Raw genomic sequence first — 20,076 nt, 5'->3', positions numbered from 1 at the left:
ATAAAAATAATTTATGATTTATATGCCGCCCATCTGACTGGGTTGCCCCAGCCATCCTGGGCGGCTTGCAACAGTTATAAAACCACAGTAAAACACATAAAAAACTTCTCTAAACAGGGCTGCTTTCGGATGTCTGCTAAAAGTCAGATACGGTGGTACCTCAGGTTACATACGCTTCAGGTTACAGACTCCACTAACCCAGAAATAGTACCTCGGGTTAAGAACTTTGCTTCAGGATGAGAACAGAAATCATGCTCTGGCAGCGCGGCAGCAATGAGAGGCCCCATTAGCTAAAGTGGTGCTACAGGTTAAGAACAGTTTCAGGTTAAGAACAGACCTCCGGAACGAATTAAGTACTTAACCCGAGGTACCACTGGAGTTGTTTACTATTTCTGTGAGAGCCTTTCAACTGGAGACTGAACCTAGCGCCTTCTGCACACAAAGCAGCCACCTTCTCACACCCTCCCAGGTGTCCCTGACCTTTCTTAAGGTTGCATGTCACTTAGCGCTTGATGGTACATGATGGGTTCCTGGTCTCTGTTGTCTATGCTTGCAAGGGGACGGACAGAAGGAAAACATTTTTGCAGCCAAAATCTGGCGTTTACCTTTGTAACTTCTCGCTCGTGACCTAGGAACCTCCTGACCAGGGTGCCACAACGCCAGTTGTACACAACAACAGTCTGGAGAAAGAGAACGTGGGGGAAAGCTTTCATGCAATATTTCAGATTCCTGCAAAAAGCACCACGTACGCAAGGATTCCTGGGAACGGTAGTTTGTTAAGGGCGCTGGGAACGGAAGCTCCGTGAAGAGTCTCAAAACAACTCTCAGCACCCTTAACAAGCTACAGACCCCATGGCTGTTAAGGTAGAATAGGTGTGCTTTAAAGGTAATGGGTCTGGATGTGGCGTTCCTCTGACGGGAAAACTTTGCGTTAAAATGGAGCACAATTTTAAACTGGAAGGGCCTATCAAAACTGAGCTTGTCTGCGACTCCATATATCTCAACCAGCACTACACAGGGAACTGGTTCAGCTTTTCAGAGGCCTCATTTTTAAATTGAGTTTGCAGCACCATTTGTTTATATGCTCCATTTCTAGCCAACGGACAATAAACCTGTATGAGGACAATAAACCTCATATCTCAGTCGCTCAAGTGCATAGCAGTTGCACCACGATAGCAAATTTCCCCTCAAACAAAAACAGGAAGCGGAGCCTCCAGCATTAACACAAAGCCACCCAAGCAGAATAATAATAATAATGATAATAATGATAATGATAATGATAATAATAATAATATGCCACTGCTCATCTGACTCTGGGCAACTCCCAACAAAATATTAAAAACACAATAAAACATCAAACATTAAAAACTTCCTTATACAGAACTGCCTTCAGGTGTCTTCTAAAGGTTATATAGTTACTCATCTCCTTGGCATCTGACAGGAGGGCATTCCACAAGGAGGGTGCCACTACCGAGAAGGCCCTCTGCCTGGCTACCTGTAACTTCACTTCCAGCAGTGAGGGAACCACCAGAAGGCCCTCAGAAATGGACCTCAATGTTGCTCCAGATTCCCAGGGGAAGGTGGACTCTTTGGAGCATCCATGGCATGCTGCCCACTGAGCTCTGTGCTCCAGCAGCTCCCCTGGACTGCCTGCCCCTAAAGGCAGCCATCTTGAAAGACCACCAGGGGCCGCAACGTGGCCACAGAGGGAGGCGATGTTCTGCCCGGGTTTTTCTTTTGTGAACCTGGCATAAGAAATCAGGGGGGCAGCGACACAGGATTGTGGGGAGAAGGTTGGGGGAGAGAGAGGTGGACCCAAGAAGTCCTCACACTCTCTTCCATTTGGGACCAGTGAGGCGCTCCTGCCAGCTGCAGCTAGTGCTCTCCTGCGAGCTACCTTGTCTTTGCCGCCTGACACGCACAGGTCAGTTGTGAGGGACGCCACTGAAGCCACAGCACCGCAGTGAGCAGGACAGGGCTGCTGAACCACCTTGGCAGGAGGGGGCTCTTCCTCATACCTGTCAGCCCTGCAAAGGAGAAGGCAAACATAAACAGACATGAGGCACTGAAACCCACCTGGGTTTTCTTAACACTAAAGGTAAAGGGACCCCTGACCATTAGGTCCAGTCATGGCCAATTCTGGGGTTGCGGCGCTCATCTCGCTTTATTGGCCGAGGGAGCCGGTGTACAGCTTCCGGGTCATGTGACCAGCATGACTAAGCCGCTTCTGGTGAACCAGAGCAGCGCACGGAAACGCCGTTTACCTTCCCGCTGGAGCGGTACCTGTTTATCTACTTGCACTTTGACGTGCTTTTGAACTGCTAGGTTGGCAGGAGCAGGGACCGAGAAACAGGAGCTCACCCCGTTGCGGGGATTCGAACCGCCAACCTTCTGATCGGCAAGTCCTAGGCTTTGTGGTTTAACCCACAGCACCACCCACGTCCTTAACACTAGATCCCGGTTTATGGCAAAGGAGCCCCCTTGCACCCCACTGCAACCACCACTTTCCACTGTGGTAAAGATTTCATAACCAAGGGGCAATGGAGCCAGGAACTGCTCCGTTGTTTTGTGTTCTGTTCAGGTCGTTTCCTTTTTCAGAGCCTGTTCTGGCCAGAAGGGTCCAAAGTTCAAGCCAGGAACTTGGTGGCTACGGAGGGAATGGAATAAAAAATGTCTCAAATTGAATGTCACTGGCCTGCATGAAGGACTCCACGATTTGAAAGCAGAGACACTGAATGTACTTTTGATACTCATGGAAATCTTTTAATAAAAACATTAAAAAGAAAAGGGAGATGGCCTAATGCCACATTTTAAACAAGTGTTATGCCAATTCTTGCAAATAATAAAGGCTATATTTAAAGAAGATAGGGACAGGGAGGGGTAGGATGAGAGAGAGAGAGCAAACCTTAATAAGGGAAATGACAAGGTGGTCAATGAGGAGAAGAGTTATTGAGGGGGTGCAAAGAGAGGGGGACTGGAGAGTTAGACACTTTAAAAAAATCATTGCCTGCATAGGATGCCTTTAATTAAGAAACTCCTGGCTCAGAGCGCCAGAGCGGCTCAGTGAGAACTGGCTCCTCCAAGCCTCTTTGGGGTCTCAGGAAGGGGAGGGTCCTTCCCACCACCTGCTGCTCCTTTTAGCTGGAGGTGCTGGCAAGGATTGAACCAGGGACCCTCTGGACGCCCAAGACAGCTGCGCGAGCTGCGAGCTGTGCCTGGCCAGCCCTCTTCCTCTCTCTGTCATCAGGCAACCTCGCAAGATTGCTGCTAGGAGACAGAAATGCCAGGCTGCCCCGCTGGGAGAGGAGCGAGATGAAAAGCCAGCATCTAAATCCACAAAAGGGAAATGCAATCCCACCAAATCACCACTTTGGTCCCGTCCCCCCGTCCCCCCCCCCCCCGCACCCTTACCTGCGTTTGGAGGAGTTTCGGCTAATTTTGCTCTGCAGTTTCCCCATGATCTCAAAGGCACTCACCGGACGAAAACGCTTAGCCTGGCAGAAGGACAGGGAAGGAATTAAAGGAAAGAACTTAGTGCCTTATGTTTACACACATCTCAGCAGCTTCTGATCAAGCCCCTCTCATCTGCTGGCCACCTTCCCAGCCTCCTCCCGCCTCTTAGCTCCAGAAGTATGCCAGTGCAGATGCCAAACCTGTGACAGCATTGCTCTTATCTTCCATTGTTGCTGTTTGGGGGGGAAAAGGCTACAAACCAGCAGGAAACGCAAGCCGTTGTAAAATTAAAAATAATTAATATAATTATATATAGAAAAGCTATCACATCCATTATAGTTGGCTTAGGGCTGGTCCACCATTCCTGCCTAGGGAACCCATCCCCTGATGGGTTCAGGACTGTGCTGTTGCCTCGGGGAAGGGACACATTATTATTATTATTATTATTATTATTATTATTATTATTATTAATTATTATTATTATTATCACCATCATTTATACATACATACCCTGCACATCTGGCTGGGTTTCCCCAGCACAAATAATGATGATGATGATGATGATGATGATGATAATAATAATAATAATGCTGCAATAAAACATCAAACATTAAAAGCTTCCCTAAACAGGGCTGTCTTCAGATGTCTTCTAAAAGTCAGATCATTATTTATTTCCTTGACATCTGATGGGAGGGCGTTCCACAGGGCGGGCTCCACTACTGAGAAGGCCCTCTGCCTGCTTCCCTGTAACCTCACTTCTCGCAGGGAGGGCACTGCCAGAAGGCCCTCAGAGCTGGACCTCAGTGTCCGGGTTGAACGATAGGGGTAGAGACGATCCTTCAGGTATACAGCAGAGAGTGGGGAGACTCCAGATCTTCCAGGGGCACGCCATGCCTGGCTAAGGGAGCAAAGAAAGCACCGACTCCTGTCCGATCTGCAGAATGCTAGCTCTGTCGGTAAAGCATGAGACTTTTCATCTCAGGGCATTGAGTTTGAGCCCCATGTTGGGCAAAAAGCTAGATGACCCTCAGGGTCCCTTCCAACTAAACCATTCTACAGTTCTGTGATTAATATTTTTCTGTTTTTTCGAGCAACAGATTCACATCCCGAGAGCTTTCTTGCAAGGTCATTTTGTGGAGACAATGCGCAGAAAGAATTTAGGCATTCTTCAGCAGAACAGCCAACTTCTACTTCTTCTTCTTTGGTGATCACTCGTAGCTGAGTAAGATTGTCTTCCATAAACACGGTTTTAACAGTGAGTCCGTAAGTGACTGTGGAGGCCAATTCTGGATCCACACGTCCTTCCACAGGGGGGACATTGGTTCCCGGGCGGGAGTTGATCATGGTATGGATTACAACACCTGTGACTATTGACTCCACAACTTCAGGATTGTCAAAAGAGATAGCACACAAAATTAATTAATTTGAGTCATGCGACTCAAATTGGGTTGACCGGACCTATTTTTTAAAAAGTGACATGGACTCAAGTTGCTTCTGGGGCTGCTTCAGATCTGCTCCTGTCTGGGGCTGAGCCCACCTGGCTTGGGTCCAGCCCCTCACCCCACCCTGCCGGGTGCAGAGACCCTCCCCGCCGGGGAGTTCCCCACCTTTGCAGCTGGGTGGTCTGGTTGGGGGCTCCTGGAACTTCCAGGGGTCAGTGTCTAAATTGAGAAGCGTGGCTGGGGAGATGGATGGGGCTAAGTTTCCCTAGGAAGCCCCCCCCCCAAAGCCTGAAAGCCTGAAAGCCATTAAATCTCTCCTGCCCAATCTGAAGAAGCCTCCTGTGGTTACTCAGTAATAACACTGGGAAAATACTCTGTCCATGCTCAGAGGCACATGCCAGAGAAAGTTTAGCCTGCTTAATTTATGAATGTCAGGGCACTGTGAAATGCTCAGGAACAATAATAAAACCATAGTATTATTAGTAGTAGTACTAGTAGGGCTATTCATTAATTAATAGTGCTTCTGTGGCATAAAATCAGTTGCAAAGCCCCGTCTCCAGAGCGGTTCCCTCCCTGGTGAGGAGCTTTGACTAGGATTAGCAGCGAGATGATCCTCAACCCAGGACAACATTGAGACACAGTCAGCGGTTCTTGCATCAAGATAAACGAATTGGTAGGTGATACGCCTGCAGGGGAGAGTGGCAGAGACTCTTCACATGCTCAGAGAGACCCTCGGCCATCGTTCCTGGAGATACCCCCCCCCCACAAACCACTGGAGCAGGTCCCATTTTCTGAAAAGCAAAGTGCACGTGTACAGTGGAGGGTTTGTTCAAGCGCTGGAGAGAGAGGGTGGCGCTTTGCACACGCTCGGACCCCTCTTGTTATTCTGCCTGCTTCCCCAACCCCTCCCGTCCCAACTCGACTCCGGTGGCTGAGTTCTAGTCTAGCCCATGGCAGTTCAGCACCTGAGCCACACGACCGGCTATTCCTTGGAACTGCTGCTTTGCCGGGTCGAGCCAAGCCGCTTGGTGCCTTTCTGCCCCTCGCCGCCGTCTCTCCGCACCCGTCGAACAGCCAGTTAGCTCCTTAGCAGCAAGCGGATATTGCGCGGGTAGACTGCCCCTGCCCGTGGAGGCTCTGGCCGGATGGAGGCGGAAGGGGCTCTCCCCGTCGCTGCTGTTTGCTGCTGCTGCGGGCGGGGCATCCCCAGGGCAGGGAGGCTCCGACGGCGCGGCCCGCCCACCTGAGCCGCTGCCGCAACAGGTGCCTGGCCCGGCGCGCCCTCGGTCCTTCCTCCCTCTCCGCCATGGCTCAGGCGCCGGGAGCGGGGGAACGCCGCCACCTCGGGGAGACCACAAGCCCCGGTGAGGGGCGCCCCCAAGCTGGAGGCGTCTGCCCGGAGCATGCCCTAGACCTGGCTTGGTTCTGTTGCACCGAGAGGCGGCTCGTCTGCGCCCAGTGCCCCGTCCAGGGCGGCTGCCGGGACCACCGGGTGCGCCCGTTGGCCGAGGAGGCAGCCGAGAGGAGGGTGAGCCTCGACGGGGAGGGTGCTGCTGGGGACGGGGCGGCTCTCTTAGGGGTACTGTGGTAAAGCCCTCTCCCTCTCCACACACATCCCCAGTCGAATTTCCCTGCCGGGTATTTGTAGAATTATTAAGAGTGCATCTGAGCATATGCAAAGTGCATTCCCTTTGCATTGCATCCCCACCTCCCAAATGTCAGCAAATGGGGATTTTGGGCATGCAGGAAGAGGCCCAGGGACACCATTTCAGAGTTTTGAGTCCCAGTGGAGTTTTGTATTTTAGAGCTAGTGCCAGCCTGGTTTTCAGTGTAAAGTTGGCCAAGAAACTTTCCTGCTTGGCAGGGGGTTGGACTCGATGGCCCTTGTGGTCTCTTCCAACTCTATGATTCTATGAAACTCCTTCCTGGAACTCCCCAGTCCTGTTTTGGGGTGAGCTGGATGGGGGGTGCACTCTGCACATTCTCAGAGGCATAGTTTATTCACTTTCACACTGAAAGCACCAGTGTATGGGGAGGGAGGAGATTTCAGCATCCTTCTTTTCCCCTACTCATTTTTTTTGTTTATTTGTTTCAGAACAAAATAGTGGACGAGTGTGAAAAGCTTCAGCTCCAGAGTGCCGCAATTGCCAAATTTGCCACAGAGGTGTTGCCAGAGAAGAAGAAACGTGTTGTGGTAATAACGTGGTCTGGGGAGAATTTGCAGCTGAATTATTAACCCCCTAGTGCACATAACTTTGGGGTCTCCTGCCCCATCCATAACAGCCTCCCCCAACTTGGAGTTCCCAGATATTCCTGGACTACAGCCTCCATCATCCACAGCCAGCAGTGAGCTACATCAGGGATGATGTGGGTTGTAGTCCAGCAACATCGGAGGACCCAAGGTTGGCAGAGGCTGCTGTGTGATATCCCTCTCTGGTCCAGGAGCCGTTTTTCGCAGGTGCAATCTGGTGGGGCTCTTGTGCCTTTCGCAACAAGGCAGAAATACACTAGGTCTAGCTTGAACCTCTGCCTGTTGGATTTCCATCTGCAAACTGCACCTGCTGGATTGCTCCATGTGTTGGGTATTCTGGCAAGCTATGACCCTCATTTGTGAGGTCTGCACTGGCTATCAATCAGGACATGTTGAAGGCTTTGGTGCTAACAGGCCCTATACAGGTCAGGATCAGGATACTTGAAATACAGGTGATCTGTGAGAAAGTTCCTCCTTCAAGTTTGTCTGTTCCCCCCCCCCCAAAAAAAACAGCACTCCAGTTACCTGCTGTACAGTGACTCAGAGTAGCGCTTTCGGTGTAGCTGTCCCGTTCTGTGAAACAGCATTCCTGTTGAGATACGCCAGCTCTCTGCACTTTCCGGAAACCATGGGATATATTTTCACTCCAACTGGCTTTTCCTGCTGGACGAAACAGTCTCTCTATCTCAGGTGTTCGTACTGAGTTTGTTTTAAAACCCATTTTCTCCCGCTGTGTGTGTGTGGCGGTGGGGTGGGGGGGGGGCGTTGTACTGTTTTAAATATCAATGAGTTGCCTTGAGACATAGTCTTGGATATTATTGGAATTATTATTTAATGTGGTGCAGCTGTTAAAAGGCTTGGGAGCCCTGCTAGGAAAAAGATAGCAACCGTCTCAGGCAGATTCAACCTGTCCCTAACCTTGGTTAACAGGTGGGACTTGGAGAGTTGAGGGGGGGCTCTTCTTAGGGAGCCCCTTCCTACCCTGTGACTTAGGGGATGAAACCTGCCTCTGGCATGGGGACCAGATGATTCGAGGCATATGTGGGGCAGGAATTTATGTTTGATTTCTGCCGGAGCCTGGAGACAATGAAGCAGGTGAAGTCTGAAGAGTTGGCAGCTTTCCCCCCTCAAACAGGAATCTGTGGGGGGCTCCTTGTCTCGTTTTGGGGGTGGGGGTGTCACCCAGCCAAAGCTGGTTGCTGGGATTCCCCTTGCTGTCCTCGTGGACCTTGCTTGGCGCTTAAGCTCAAGAGCAGATGCAGGAATCCTTAGCAGCAGGGCTGGACCAAGACATTTTATGGCCCCTGAGGCAGACCGCAAAATGATGCACACACACACCCCACCAGAGAAGAAAGGGGGAGTGAAGTTCTACGTCATGAACCATGTATGAGTGGTTGCTAAAATTACTGGATTTAGCTGAGATGGTGAAATCTACAATTTTTAATCAGAGAAAAGTCCTTGTCAACATTTACTAAAGACTCAAAACATCTTACAGACTTTTTGCATGAAAAAGAGCTCATGATATTTGGTTTTGAAGACTAGTAAGGTTGGTTTGTAGAAAGTGGATTTGTTGGGTGTAATCTTGGAGTGGATACGTTGGATATTTTTCATATATAGATGACAGATGAAGATTCGGAAGTTCTCTTTTTTTCTTTTCCCCAGGCCTTTCCCTCCCCTTTCCCTTTTTCCTTTCTCTGTCTTCCTGTCTGTTTCTCTCTCTCCTTTCTGGTCTGTGTTTTTATTTAGATTACCATATTTTTCGCTCTATAAGACGCACCAGACCATAAAACGCACCTAGTTTTTGGAAGAGGAAAACAAGAAGAAAAAAAATTCTGAATCCCAGAAGCCAGGACAGCAAGCGGGACTGCTGCGCAGTGATCCCGCTTGCTGTCCTGGCTTATGGGATAGCCGCGCGCAGCCTCCTCCGGTCAAGGGGAGCCTTCATCCCCGGGCCGGGAGAGACTGCGTGCGGCTAAGGCTCCCCCAAGAGCCGCGCTCCCTTTAAAGAGCACGTGGAGTGTGTGTGCAGCTCTTGGGGGCTTTTCCCCGAGGAGGGAGAAGGGCTGCCCTTCTCCCTCCTCGGGGAAAAGCCCTGAAGAGCCACACACATGCTCCATGCGGCTCTTTAAAGGGAGCACTGAGCAGAGCCTCCCGCCTGCATTCGCCCCATAAGATGCACACACAGTTCACCTTACTTGTTAGGAGGGGAAAAGTGCATCTTATAGAGCAAAAAATACGGTAGCTTTTTGGTACAAAGATATTTGATATCAATTTTTTAAAATCTGCCCCTGTGGATCTTGCCGCCTGAGGTGGCTGCTTCACCTTGCCTCATGAGTGGGCCGGCCCTTAGCAGTGAGCAAAGGCAGGGCTTATCTTCTTCTGTATGTTTGAAATGCGTCAGTGAACCACCAGCAGGCTTACGAAAAGGAAAGAAGTTCCTGCAGCCCATTGTCTCTGCATAACCACAGCCTTTGTGGCCTATGACTCCCTTGTGGGAAGTTTCATTTTCGGGGAGCTCTGCCCTGACGCTCTCCAGCCCATTTTGGTCCATGGGAAAGTCTGTCTGGCTTAACATGCAGACATTTCCCAGGCCCCTTCCCCAATGGCATCTCCAGTTTAAAAGTGGGGTGTCAGAAAGCAGGTGGTCGGGAAAGACCCAGTCCAAAGAGAAGACCTGGTACTACTCAGTCAGTAGAGCATGAGACAGTTAATCTCAGGGTTGTGGATTCGAGTCCCACATTGGGCCAAAGATTACTACATTGCATGGGTTGGACTAGATGACCCGTTAATCTCAGGGTTGTGGATTCGAGTCCCACATTGGGCCAAAGATTACTACATTGCATGGGTTGGACTAGATGACCCGCTTGGTCCCTTACAACGCAACAATTCTATGATTGGTGATGATGGGAATTGTAGTGCTGCTCCCCACACGGGGCTTGGGTGGGCTGGTGTCCCACCCTTGTGTCGTGCAGATTCCCATTTCACCTTGTCCCCCTTTCTCAGACTGTGGCCAGCAGTGCCCGGGAGGTCCTGATCCAGCGCCTGAACCTTGTGAGGAGTGTGTGTGATAGCGAGGAGCAGCGGCTGCTGGATGTGGCCCATTCAGAGGAGGAGCGTGCCCACCAGAACATCCTCACCCAGCAGGTCCACTGGAATGAATCACTACGGAAACTGGACGCCCTCCGGACTTACATGGTGACCATGATCACCAGCACAGATGATGGTGGCCTGGTGGTAAGCATTGGCGATTGGTCCCAAGTGAGGCTCACCCTCACCTCGCAGTTTGCATGTGCTAGGTTTAGTCTCTTCTCTCAGTTATGGTGAGCTGTGAAACGGACAGAGATATAAACATTTATCCTCCATTCTTTGGCTCGTAGTCAAGAGGCATAAGCAACTCACAAATTTTGGGAAGCTCCAACAAAATGACAATTACACAGGCATGCCCTTAAAAATGCAGTATCACAGCAGAAATCAATTGTAAAGCCTGTTTCTTTATTTTAAAGATTGTGTTGAATTATAAAAGATGAAAGAGCTTAACAAATGCATACCTCCAAAAATAAATATTTCCCCAGAGACGATTTCAACAGTGATAGAATTAAACCTTGGATGCCCATCAAAAAGTCCCTTCCCGCTTTTTTGTTTATTTGGTTTATTTCATAAATAAAATTATTGCAAAAACAACTTCAAAGCAGTTTGCAAAAAGATAAAGCATGAAAATTGAGGGGGGAAATCACCAAAATAGTTTCTGACAATGATTTCAGGCTATGGGAGTACGATGAAACTGAAGGGTGACACACACATTCATTCACACACACACACACACACACACACACACACACACAGACCCTGGGTTGGTTGTAGGTGATTTCCCCCATGGCAGCTTCAGTTGGCTACACTTAGCCCACCTACCATATCCAAATGAACCAAGGTTGGCTGTGAAGTGCTTTTAAAATCTGGTTCTAGACCCTGGTTAAGAGCAAGCCCTGCTTCACCTTACCTATGGTTAAGCACGGTATGATGGCCAACCATAGCTAAGGCCAGTGGTGGCTGATGCCTGACAGAAATGGAAGGGCAGAAAGCAGGGAGCCCCACAGTGGGCGGAGCCAGAGTTAATAGTAGGTGGAGCCAGAGCGAGGAGGAGGAGCCAGCTCGCTCTAGTTTTGCCCCCTCCCCTCCATGCTTCTGTTCCCTGCTGAGGTCCGAAGAATCAGCACAAAGGCAGAGAAGGGAGCTGGCAGGCAGGGGCCCCTGCCACCCACTGCTAGACTGGATGGGAGAAAGAAGACAGGCAGGCAGGGGCTGGCGGACAGGCTGAGGTTGGCAGGGCAGCCCCCCTGTCTGGCTATGGGAAAAGTGGGTGGGATGGGTGGAAGAAGTGAAGTCATCTGTGGTTAAGGAAAGGGCAATCATAATCAGTCTCTGGCTTCCTGCCTGCTTATATTGAAACTCGTCTTGAGATTGTGGTCAAATTGAAAGAGCTAAAAATAAAGCAAAAATGTCATCATGTTGGGCTTTTCTTAAAAAATTAAAAAGCTGCCATGCTTCAGGTTTTTTTTTTTTTAAAAAAACATTTTTTATTGAGTTTTACATCATTTTTAACATAATCACAACTAACAATATAATCACAAAATAAATTTATTTTGTGATTTATTTTGTGCCATGCTTCAATTTATAGGAAGCTACATTGTACAGTCAAACCTCGGCTCCCAAACGTCTCTGTTTTGGAACGTTTCGACTCCCGAATGCCGAAAACTCAGAAGTAAACGCTCCACTTTCTGAACGTCTTTTGGAAGCCGAATGGCCGATGTGGCTTCCACTTGAGTGCAGGAAGCTCCTGCAACCAATCAGAAGCCACGCCTCGGTTGTCGAACATTTTGGAAGCCAAACAGGCTTACGGAATGGATTATGTTCAACAACTAAGGTTTGACTGTACCAGGCCAGGTCCGGTGGGCTCTGTCTGGTAGCCCTTCTCCAGGGTCTCTCAGGCCAGGGAGGCTCTTTCTCCTGCACACCCGCAACTTGAGCTCCCCCCTTTTTACTGCAGGGACCCTGGAGCTGAGCCAGGGCCCCTTTCCACTCTTACCCTGGGGTTCCCATCCATGACGTCAAATGGACCTCCATCTATTTAGCAGTGGTAATGTTCTGTTTTCATAGAGGTCTTTTGGGTAACTTTCTCTCTCTCTTTGTTTCTAGCAGGCAGAGGAGGAAATCTTTGAGAGGTGAGTGAAGACATCTTTGATTCCTACTTCTGCCTCCCCCCACCTCAAAAAAAGCAATAAATAGGAACATAGGAACATGGCAACAGGCCTGAGGAGCCTAACCAAAGGGGCTTCATCCAGTCTCAACAAAATATTAACATCATAATAAAACATCAACCATTAAAAACTTCCCTGTACAGGACTACCTTCAGATGCCTTCTAAAATTCATATAGTTATTTATCTTATTGACATCTGATGGGAAGGTATTCTGCTGGGCAGACACCACTACCGAGAAGGCCCTTTGCCTGGTTTCCTGTAACTGGCCTTTTATTCCTACTCTCTGCTTCTTGTTCTTTAACTAACTGCCGAGATGTAAGAACTGTCCTCCTGTTTCAGGATAGCTGTTTGCTCAGGCACATCTGGTGGTTTTGATACCGCTGTCTAGATTCCCACCAACACTCTGAAATAACTCTACAGGACTTACTTGTGCAGAAGCCATGCTGATTTACCTTCGGCAAGACCTGTTCTTCCCTATGCTTCCTAATGCTGCCACTGATAATGATACCAGAACTGGTGTCAACTGGCCTGCACTTTTTTGGGATATCTTTAAAAGAAATGTTTTATATTGTTAGGCTCAACAGCAGTTTCACACTCTGAGTTGTTTAAGAACTCTTCAGATGGAATCTGTCTAGATTGAATGGTTTATTTGTTTTTAATTTGTCTAGGATGTCCTCTCTTGCATCTCTTTGCCTTTCTGCTATCTCAATATCCTCCTCTGTCAGCCCTTTAATTTCCTTCCTACCCAGTGGGTCATCTGCCTCCCTAGTGGGCTTTCTGCTTCTGATGTGTTTTTTAAAAAATGCTGTAAATGTATTTTGTGCTATTAAAAGCACATTCCTCATTGCCTCCTTCCGGTGTGTGTGTGTGTGTGTGTGTAAGTTTGTGTTTCTTTCTGTTCTATTCCTTTGGGCAAGGCTTTTGTCCACAGGCCTGGTGGGAAAGCTATTGTTTGCCTCCTTTCTGTTCCTATTTTTATCATGTGTTTTGTGTTTTTTATATTGTAATTATATGTTGTGAACCGCCCTGAGATCTACGGGTAGAAGGCGGTCTACAAATTTAATAAATAAAATAAAAATAAATACAGTTGTATCTCGGGTTAAGTACTTAATTCATTCCGAAGGTCCGTTCTTAGCCTGAAACTGTTCTTAACCTGAAGCACCACTTTAGCTAATGGGGCCTCCTGCTGTTGCCGCACCGCTGGAGCACGATTTCTGTTCTCATCCTGAAGCAAAGTTCTTAACCCGAGGTACTATTCCTGGGTTAGCGGAGTCTGTATCCTGAAGCGTCTGTAACCTGAAGAGTATGTAACCCAAGGTACCACTGTACCCTAAAGAGCTAAGGATACTGATATATATCATACGTAACAGTGTATTTTACTGGGAATGAATTGAAAAGTGGTACGTTAAAACTGACCCCAGTTGCTTCTGTTGTGTTGGTTTAGGACAGAGGAAGCTGAAGGAATCCTGAAGCCCCAGGAGTCAGAAAAGCTGGACTTTAACCCATGGTGCCTCCAGAGCCCATTAGTGAGCCGGCTATGGGCCTTAGCTGTTCTTTGTCGGGCCTCAGGTCAGTGTCTTTCCCTTGTGGGGTGGGGGTCATTATCCAGGCCACCTCCACCAGCCTTCCAGGTTTGCTTTTGCTGCCTTTCAGTCAGCTACGTTCTCAACACCTTTCTACCGAGTGTGTGGTGACCAGTTTGTTTCTCCACCCAGAACAGATGACGTCCATGTGGATGAGAAAACAGTCAGCCCCCTCTTGCAGCTCTCGGAGGACAAGAGAACGCTGACCTTCAGCCCCAAGAAAAACAGCAGGCCCGACTCCGGTGGCCCGGCGCGGTTTGACCACTGGCCCAACGCCTTGGCCGAGGAATCGTTCTGTTCGGGGGTCCATGCCTGGAGAGTCCGGGTGGCCAAAAGCGGTGCTTACAAGCTGGGCATCTCCTATGGCTCCCTGGAGCGCAAGGGGGCTGGGCCCGAAGCCCGCCTGGGTTGCAACGCTTCCTCCTGGGTTTTCTCCCGCTATGGCACTGAGTTCCAGTTTTCCCACAACAGCCGACACCAGGCAGTGGAGATGCTCAAGTGCCCAGCTGAGATCGGAGTCTTGGTGGACTTGGATGCTGGAGAGGTGCTGTTTTTTGACCCGGATTCCTGTGCCATTCTGCACATGCACCACGAAGCCTTCGCCGGCCCCATCTACCCAGCCTTGGCTGTGGCAGATCAGAGCCTCTCTCTGATGTGAGGAGAGCCAACACTGCAAGATTGCAGTCATCTTCACCAAGGTTGTTATTTCCTAAAGCTGAGCGGGGCTGGATCACCTTATATTCCAGCAAGATGAGCACTGTGGTTCTGGCAGGACGATGCCAACTTGTGCCAGGAAGCGAGAGGGCTTTGCTCTGGGGCAGCTCACGGGCTGTCTCTGGCTCTGCGTTCAGAGCAGATGGGAGCTGCAGTTTGCAGCTAAGTATCTTACCAGAGGAGGCCATGAAGGAGTCAGTGACAAGGGCTGAAAGGCTTGGTTTGGGAGGGACATTCTACCTGCTCCAAGATGGCCATTCTCACTGTTATTTAGCCTTAGCACTGTGCCACCACGAGTCCAGTCAGAAAAGACAATTGTACTGTACTAGTCCCTGAAGGGAAAGGGACAGAGCCGGCGATTAAAAAAAATTATCTGACTAGGAAAACAGAATTCTGCAACCTGTGCAAATTACACAATGGATGGAGCATGTTGCTGCTTTTTTGTCACCACCGAATGTTATAATTATGAATGTAAAGCTACTGTTTAAATACTAGAATTGTGAATTTAAGGCTGCATAATTTAAAGCTACCGTTTTGCACATTTCCCCCCCATTTTTGCTGGGAACCTCAGTCCAGTTTGCTAAGAATCTCATTCAGTCTTCCTCCAACCGACACCAGCACGTTCGGTGATTTTGGCAAGCCCGTTCTCTTCCCACATACTTTCTAGCATACCTTTGTGACCATGAGGGCTAGAAACTTGGTTTTTTTCTTAAAATCTGTTATTCTTAGGAAGCTGAACCATGCAGAATGTTGCATAGGATTCTTGTTTTTCTGTCAGACTGTGGCAAACACACCGCACGGGGCAATAAAATGGGAGATCCTAGAATACTGTAATAGAAGGGTAGAATTTGAAAGGGACCCAACGGTCATCTAGTCCAACCCCCAGCAATACAAGAATCACAACTAAAGCATCCACCAGTCTTTCTCTACTGCATCACATAACAGAAATAGGCCGCCTTTTAAAAGAAGCCTGGCCTCCACTTGCACATTTAATTTGTTCCCAAGGCTATATAACAGGGGCACAAGGATATGCATTCTAACAGCATTTTTATTTATTTTTAAAAGGCACATACAAACAGAAGTATATAAATAAACAACCAAATACTTTAGGCATTTAAGCCAGGGATGTTTTATTATCTGTTTGTTATGAAATTGTGCTAAATAATTTAAGCTCAAGTTTTTAAACTTGGGAGAGGTCCTTTTTTGGGCCACAAACTGACTCAAAAGTAATTACATGCATAAATAACTTGTGGGTGACAGGGGGCAGGCCCAGGATCTTTCTCCTTGATCCTGCTACCTCCTTTCTTTTTATTTATTTTAAAAATTAAATTAGATTATTAATTTAATTATTACTATTTTTAATGTAGAAGAACATAAAATGTTTCCTCCTTCTCTCACCTTCCACCTGCCAACTGAAGTGCTGCAGTCTAGGAGGGACACCAGGTGTGATTTAGCTGAACCCTGACAAAACTCCTCTTCTTATCCCTTCTCTATAAGGGATGGGAGGTGCATCAGTGAGGGTAGGATGTGGGCATTGGGCACTTCCGCATCCTTCTCGAGAGGCTGGCAACCTGATTTATACAGAAAACTGTGCATCCCTGCCTCCCTCGCTGCCTTGTAGTCGTTCACATAGTCGTCCCCCACGTGAGCTGCCAGCTGAGGAGACACCCCTGTGATGCGGAGCGCCTCCAGGAAAATCCGCTTGTCCGGCTTGGCAAACCCCACTTCATCCGAGGTCAGGACAAAGTCGAAGTGCTGGCGGAGGCCACAGCGGGTCAGCACTTCCTGCAGCCTCTGGTCAAAGTTGGAGATGACAGCCATGGGGACCCCCATCCTCTGGCACTGCTGCAGAGTGTCCCTGGCGCCTGGGAGCAACTCCCAGTTGCGGGCGCTGCTGTAATCCCGGTAGAGTTTTTCTGCAATGGGCCGGATGATCTCCTCGCCGTGGACACCGGAGAGCCGGAACGTCTCCATGACAACATCCATCCACCACTGCTTGGAGCTGAGGCCTCTGTCTGAGCCATAGTTGGGGAAATGCAGGCTTTGGGCCCTGTAGGCTTGGCGGAAAGACTGGGTGAGGGCTTCGGCCTGTACCTGGACGCCACAGGCCCGGGCCTCAGCAGAGTAGCTCTCACCCACGGGGACACGGAGGCGAAGGAGGGTGTCCTTCACGTCCCATGTCAAGAGCCGAAGCTTCAGCATGGTGTCAGCGCTAGCCTAGAAAGAGAGGGGAACGAGAGAGGGGAACTAGGCGTCAACACATCTTATCACGGGCAAAATCTTGCCTGGCGCAGTTTGGTTCATGGCCCCCCAACGCAAGCAAGGTCCCGAGAGGGAAGCACAGCAGCCTCCAGCCAGCATGACCTTGCAGGCTCTGTCCTGGCAGATCTGCAAACTGGTTTCTGTCTCCAAGCTCTGGCAGAGGAGGCCTTTTCTCTGGCAGGAAAATCTTGTCATCTGCCAATCTGGCTGCCGTGCAAGGGGGACTTTCACTTGGAGGGGTGGACTTGCTGCTCGGACGTCCAAGGCCGGAGAATGAAAATGAGAGCGGCCACCTTTGACCAGCTTGCTTTCAGGAGGCAGAATTAGCAACAGGTTAATGACTAATCCCAGACGGCCGCAGACGATGTACTGCAAAGCAGTGGCTGAAGGAGGGAGACTTTTGAGTGCTTTCAACTGTTTTCATTGTGCTTTTCTGCAAAGGCTTCCAACATGGCCCAGGCTTAAAAAATAAATAAATCACCAGCTGATGAAACACTTAATGAAGTTACAAAAGCCTGAAACAATGAAAGCAGAGAGGGCAGGAACATAACTTTGGCTGCGTACCCTGATCAGACATTGACGAGGAGCATCTGAAAGACACGCTTCAAGAAATGACTTAGTTGGTCTTTAACTTAGTTGGTCTTTAAGGTGCTACTGGAAGGATTTTTTTTATTTTGTTTTGACTATGGCAGACCAACACGGCTACCTATCTGTTCAAGAAATGGGCAGGCAGGCAGGGTGAGGTGGGGAGTGGGAGAGACCCACCTAAAATCCAGCATGTTCTCAGCCTGAGAATTTGCTTTTGGTGCCAGAATCGAGCTCACAAGCCTTTCAAACAAAAATGCACTCCTAGATATGGCCAGCAGCTGGACAGGAGTGGGGGGTGGCGGAAGGATACTTGATATTTGCAAGGTTAAAAAATGAGTTCAGGTGTGTGTCCAGAAACCCACAATTGCAGATCCGCTGCCAAACAAAACTCTACCAGCAGATCCCTTTCTCTTTTCTGCTGCCCATTTCCCCTGCTTTAAGAGACTCACACACACACACACACACCCCCGTTGCCTGGTGCCTGACTGCCCCTCTTCCTGCTTGTGAGGCAGCAGGAGTAGAAAAAGGCAGCTGAACCAGTTGGGCAGGAAGGTGAGAGCCAGATGGGGCACAGAAGAGGTGGAACTGGGTGTGGGCATGGCTTGGCTGGCCTTCCTACATGAACAAAAAAGGGTGATGTTGCACAAGGAACCACCCAGGCCAGCTCCCCTCACCCTCCAGGCACTGCCAGGATCCCTTTCAGGTTGTGCCCTTCCCGTGGCGGGGGTGGGGGTGCAGGATAAGAAGTCATTGGCCACCCTGGCTGGGGACGGGTGGGCAGTTGGTTTCATGCCTGCCACCCTTCACTGGAGACCTCAAAGCAGGTGGTGCTGGCTGGGGTCATTTAGCTCTCTGGCTTTGCTCTTGGAGTGTATAATTCTCTCTTCACCCTTATCTAGGATTAAAGGGCATTATCTGGAATTCTTGTTATATTCTGCTTCAGAGCCCCAAGAGGCTCTCAAAGCGGCTTACAAAGCTTCTCAGCATGTAACGTGCTCTCAGCACCTCAAGCATCCATCCATCTGGATGGGCAGGATGAGTTAGTGGCTAGGCAAAAGGGGCATTCCTGCTCTTACCTCTCCTGGGTATCACACCAGGAAACAACCTCCCTTGGAGGGGATGGGGTGGGCAGGTAGGGGTGGGATGAAGGAGGCACTGCTGGGGTGGGGGGAGGAGGGGGATGCCGACAGGATCCCCTTCCTGGCAGTGGGTACCAGGGAGTGGGACTGGGAATCGCCTGCCCTCCCTGCTGCCCGTTGTGCCACCTGCCTGATGTTTGCTGCGGGAAAGTCTGAGTGCAGTGGTGAGTTGGTAGGTGTATTGCCTGCTCCAAACAGGGTTGCACTCCTCCCTCCAAAGGCACAGGTGCATAGCCTGGGGGTGTTCCTGGGTCCACCCTTTGCCACTAGAGGCCCAGGTGGCTATGAGCGCCTTTGGGCCAGCTGTGGTTGGCAAAGCTGCTGCAGCTGTTCCTGGACCAGGAAGGAGCCCTTGGCCTATGTCTTGCCATCCTGGCACTCTGGAGAGGATTAATGCAATGAGCTCTGTGTGTGTGGACTGGTGAGGGGGCCCCCTAGCTTCTCTCAAACTTAACCCAGAAGGTTAAGCATCTGGGTGCAGCCTGGGGCACCATGTAACTTCTCTGCCAGGCAAGCTGCACTGGCTGCCTATTCTAATTTTGCTTTTAGCATTTAGAGCCCTAAACAATTTGGGACCCAGTTACCCCCCCCCCCAATATATCCGAGAGAGTAACTTTACTCCTCAAGAGGCCATTGCTAAGAGGGAGTATTTGGGACTCTGCCAGTTGCTGGGAACCACAGCCTTGCTCTTGTGCTGAGGTCCTCCTTCCCAGTGGCGTAGCGTGGGGGGTGCAGGGGGGCACAAATTACTTGCCTTGCCCCGGGTGCTGGCAACCCACGCTACGCCACTGCTCCTTCCTCGTTTCCCACATCTGGTTGGCCGCTGTGAAAGTAGGGTACTAGACTAAATGGGCCATCGGCCTGATCCAGCAATATCCTCTGTTGTCCTTATAGGGTGCGATGCACCAGAGACCAGCCTCTTCTCGAGGTCTTATCTGCAACCAAACGAGAACCGAGTGTTTTGGAGATTGGAGACATTAAAAACAGTCTTCTCCAAAACTGTGATCCAGCTAGTTTTCAAAATAATAACTACAGTTGTCCTCATTGTCTTTGGTTTTACAGAGCTTGTAAATTTTTGGATTTTATATTTCATCTTATTTTACTACACGCTACTTTGGCTATTTATTTCCAGGCTTTGAAGCTGCTTTGCAATTAAAAAAACAGAGAGGGGAGGGGCCATGGCCCAACGTAGCCCTAACTGCTCCCCGCACCCAACTTCCTTGCATGGGGCTCTGGCTGCGCGTGTTCGTGGCCGGAGAGGCGCTCCCGGAGTCGCGCAGAGCTCAGGCGGGGCAGGGGGGGTGGGGGAGGAAGGGAAGACAGCGGCCACCTTACCTCTTCTCCGTAGCTTCACCTCGACTGAGTGCGCAAGCGCAACTCAGGGGGAA

The 20,076-nt window shown here is 49.7% G+C and overlaps 3 protein-coding genes and 2 long non-coding RNA genes across 7 annotated transcripts in view; 2 read left to right on the top strand and 3 right to left on the bottom strand.

Moving 5' to 3' along the window:
• The window catches only part of WDR31 (WD repeat domain 31), a 19,603-nt gene extending 9,681 nt beyond the window's left edge, over positions 1-9,922 (bottom strand). Inside the window, exons 1-4 of one of the 2 annotated variants that reach the window (XM_081839232.1) lie at positions 7,672-9,922; positions 3,412-3,494; positions 1,898-2,027; positions 606-680 (exon numbers count right to left, since the gene is read on the bottom strand). In XM_081839232.1, the coding sequence (XP_081695358.1) occupies positions 606-680; positions 1,898-2,027; positions 3,412-3,458 (252 nt within the window). In that variant the 5' untranslated portion in view covers positions 3,459-3,494; positions 7,672-9,922. Of the gene's footprint in view, positions 1-605; positions 681-1,897; positions 2,028-3,411; positions 3,495-5,860; positions 6,072-7,671 lie in introns of those variants that run through there. The other variant, XM_081839231.1, reaches the window with a different exon arrangement.
• On the top strand, positions 6,168-16,045 carry BSPRY (B-box and SPRY domain containing). Of its 2 annotated transcripts, none has more exons than XM_081839174.1 (6): positions 6,168-6,423; positions 6,991-7,089; positions 10,150-10,380; positions 12,343-12,365; positions 13,847-13,971; positions 14,123-16,045. In XM_081839174.1, exons 1-6 carry the CDS (start codon positions 6,202-6,204, stop codon positions 14,641-14,643), a joined length of 1,221 nt encoding a protein of 406 aa, XP_081695300.1. In that variant the 5' UTR covers positions 6,168-6,201; the 3' UTR covers positions 14,644-16,045. The 2 variants fall into 2 exon arrangements, with proteins under 2 accessions (XP_081695300.1, XP_081695299.1); XM_081839173.1 differs by having other exon boundaries at positions 6,169-6,423; positions 12,340-12,365.
• Positions 10,618-12,332, bottom strand: LOC309329009. The gene is made up of 2 exons (XR_014151011.1): positions 10,966-12,332; positions 10,618-10,927 (listed from the first exon to the last, which is right to left on the bottom strand). It is a non-coding gene; the product is annotated as an uncharacterized lncRNA (long non-coding RNA).
• Positions 15,730-20,076, bottom strand: HDHD3 (haloacid dehalogenase like hydrolase domain containing 3). Its single transcript, XM_081839311.1, has 2 exons — positions 20,024-20,076; positions 15,730-17,421 (listed from the first exon to the last, which is right to left on the bottom strand). Exon 2 carries the CDS (start codon positions 16,899-16,901, stop codon positions 16,179-16,181), a length of 723 nt encoding a protein of 240 aa, XP_081695437.1. The 5' UTR covers positions 16,902-17,421; positions 20,024-20,076; the 3' UTR covers positions 15,730-16,178.
• LOC309328994 lies at positions 17,417-17,803 on the top strand. Its single transcript, XR_014150996.1, has 2 exons — positions 17,417-17,580; positions 17,695-17,803. It is a non-coding gene; the product is annotated as an uncharacterized lncRNA (long non-coding RNA).

This window comes from Podarcis erhardii, assembly GCF_964252035.2.
Source record: "Podarcis erhardii genome assembly, chromosome: 14".
NCBI lineage: Eukaryota > Metazoa > Chordata > Lepidosauria > Squamata > Lacertidae > Podarcis > Podarcis erhardii.
The sequence above is the reverse complement of the archived record's forward strand: the minus strand, read 5'-3'. Positions and strand labels throughout refer to the sequence as shown.

Excerpts from the sequence above, each read along its gene's own strand:
- BSPRY (XM_081839173.1), top strand. The coding sequence starts at position 6,202 with ATGGCTCAGGCGCCGGGAGCGGGGGAACGCCGCCACCTCGGGGAGACC. Across the intron at positions 6,424-6,990 it reads AGGAGGCAGCCGAGAGGAGG|AACAAAATAGTGGACGAGTG; the intron begins GTGAGCCTCGAC and ends TATTTGTTTCAG. Across the intron at positions 10,381-12,339 it reads CAGATGATGGTGGCCTGGTG|CAGGCAGAGGAGGAAATCTT; the intron begins GTAAGCATTGGC and ends CTTTGTTTCTAG.
- HDHD3 (XM_081839311.1), bottom strand. The coding sequence starts at position 16,901 with ATGCTGAAGCTTCGGCTCTTGACATGGGACGTGAAGGACACCCTCCTT.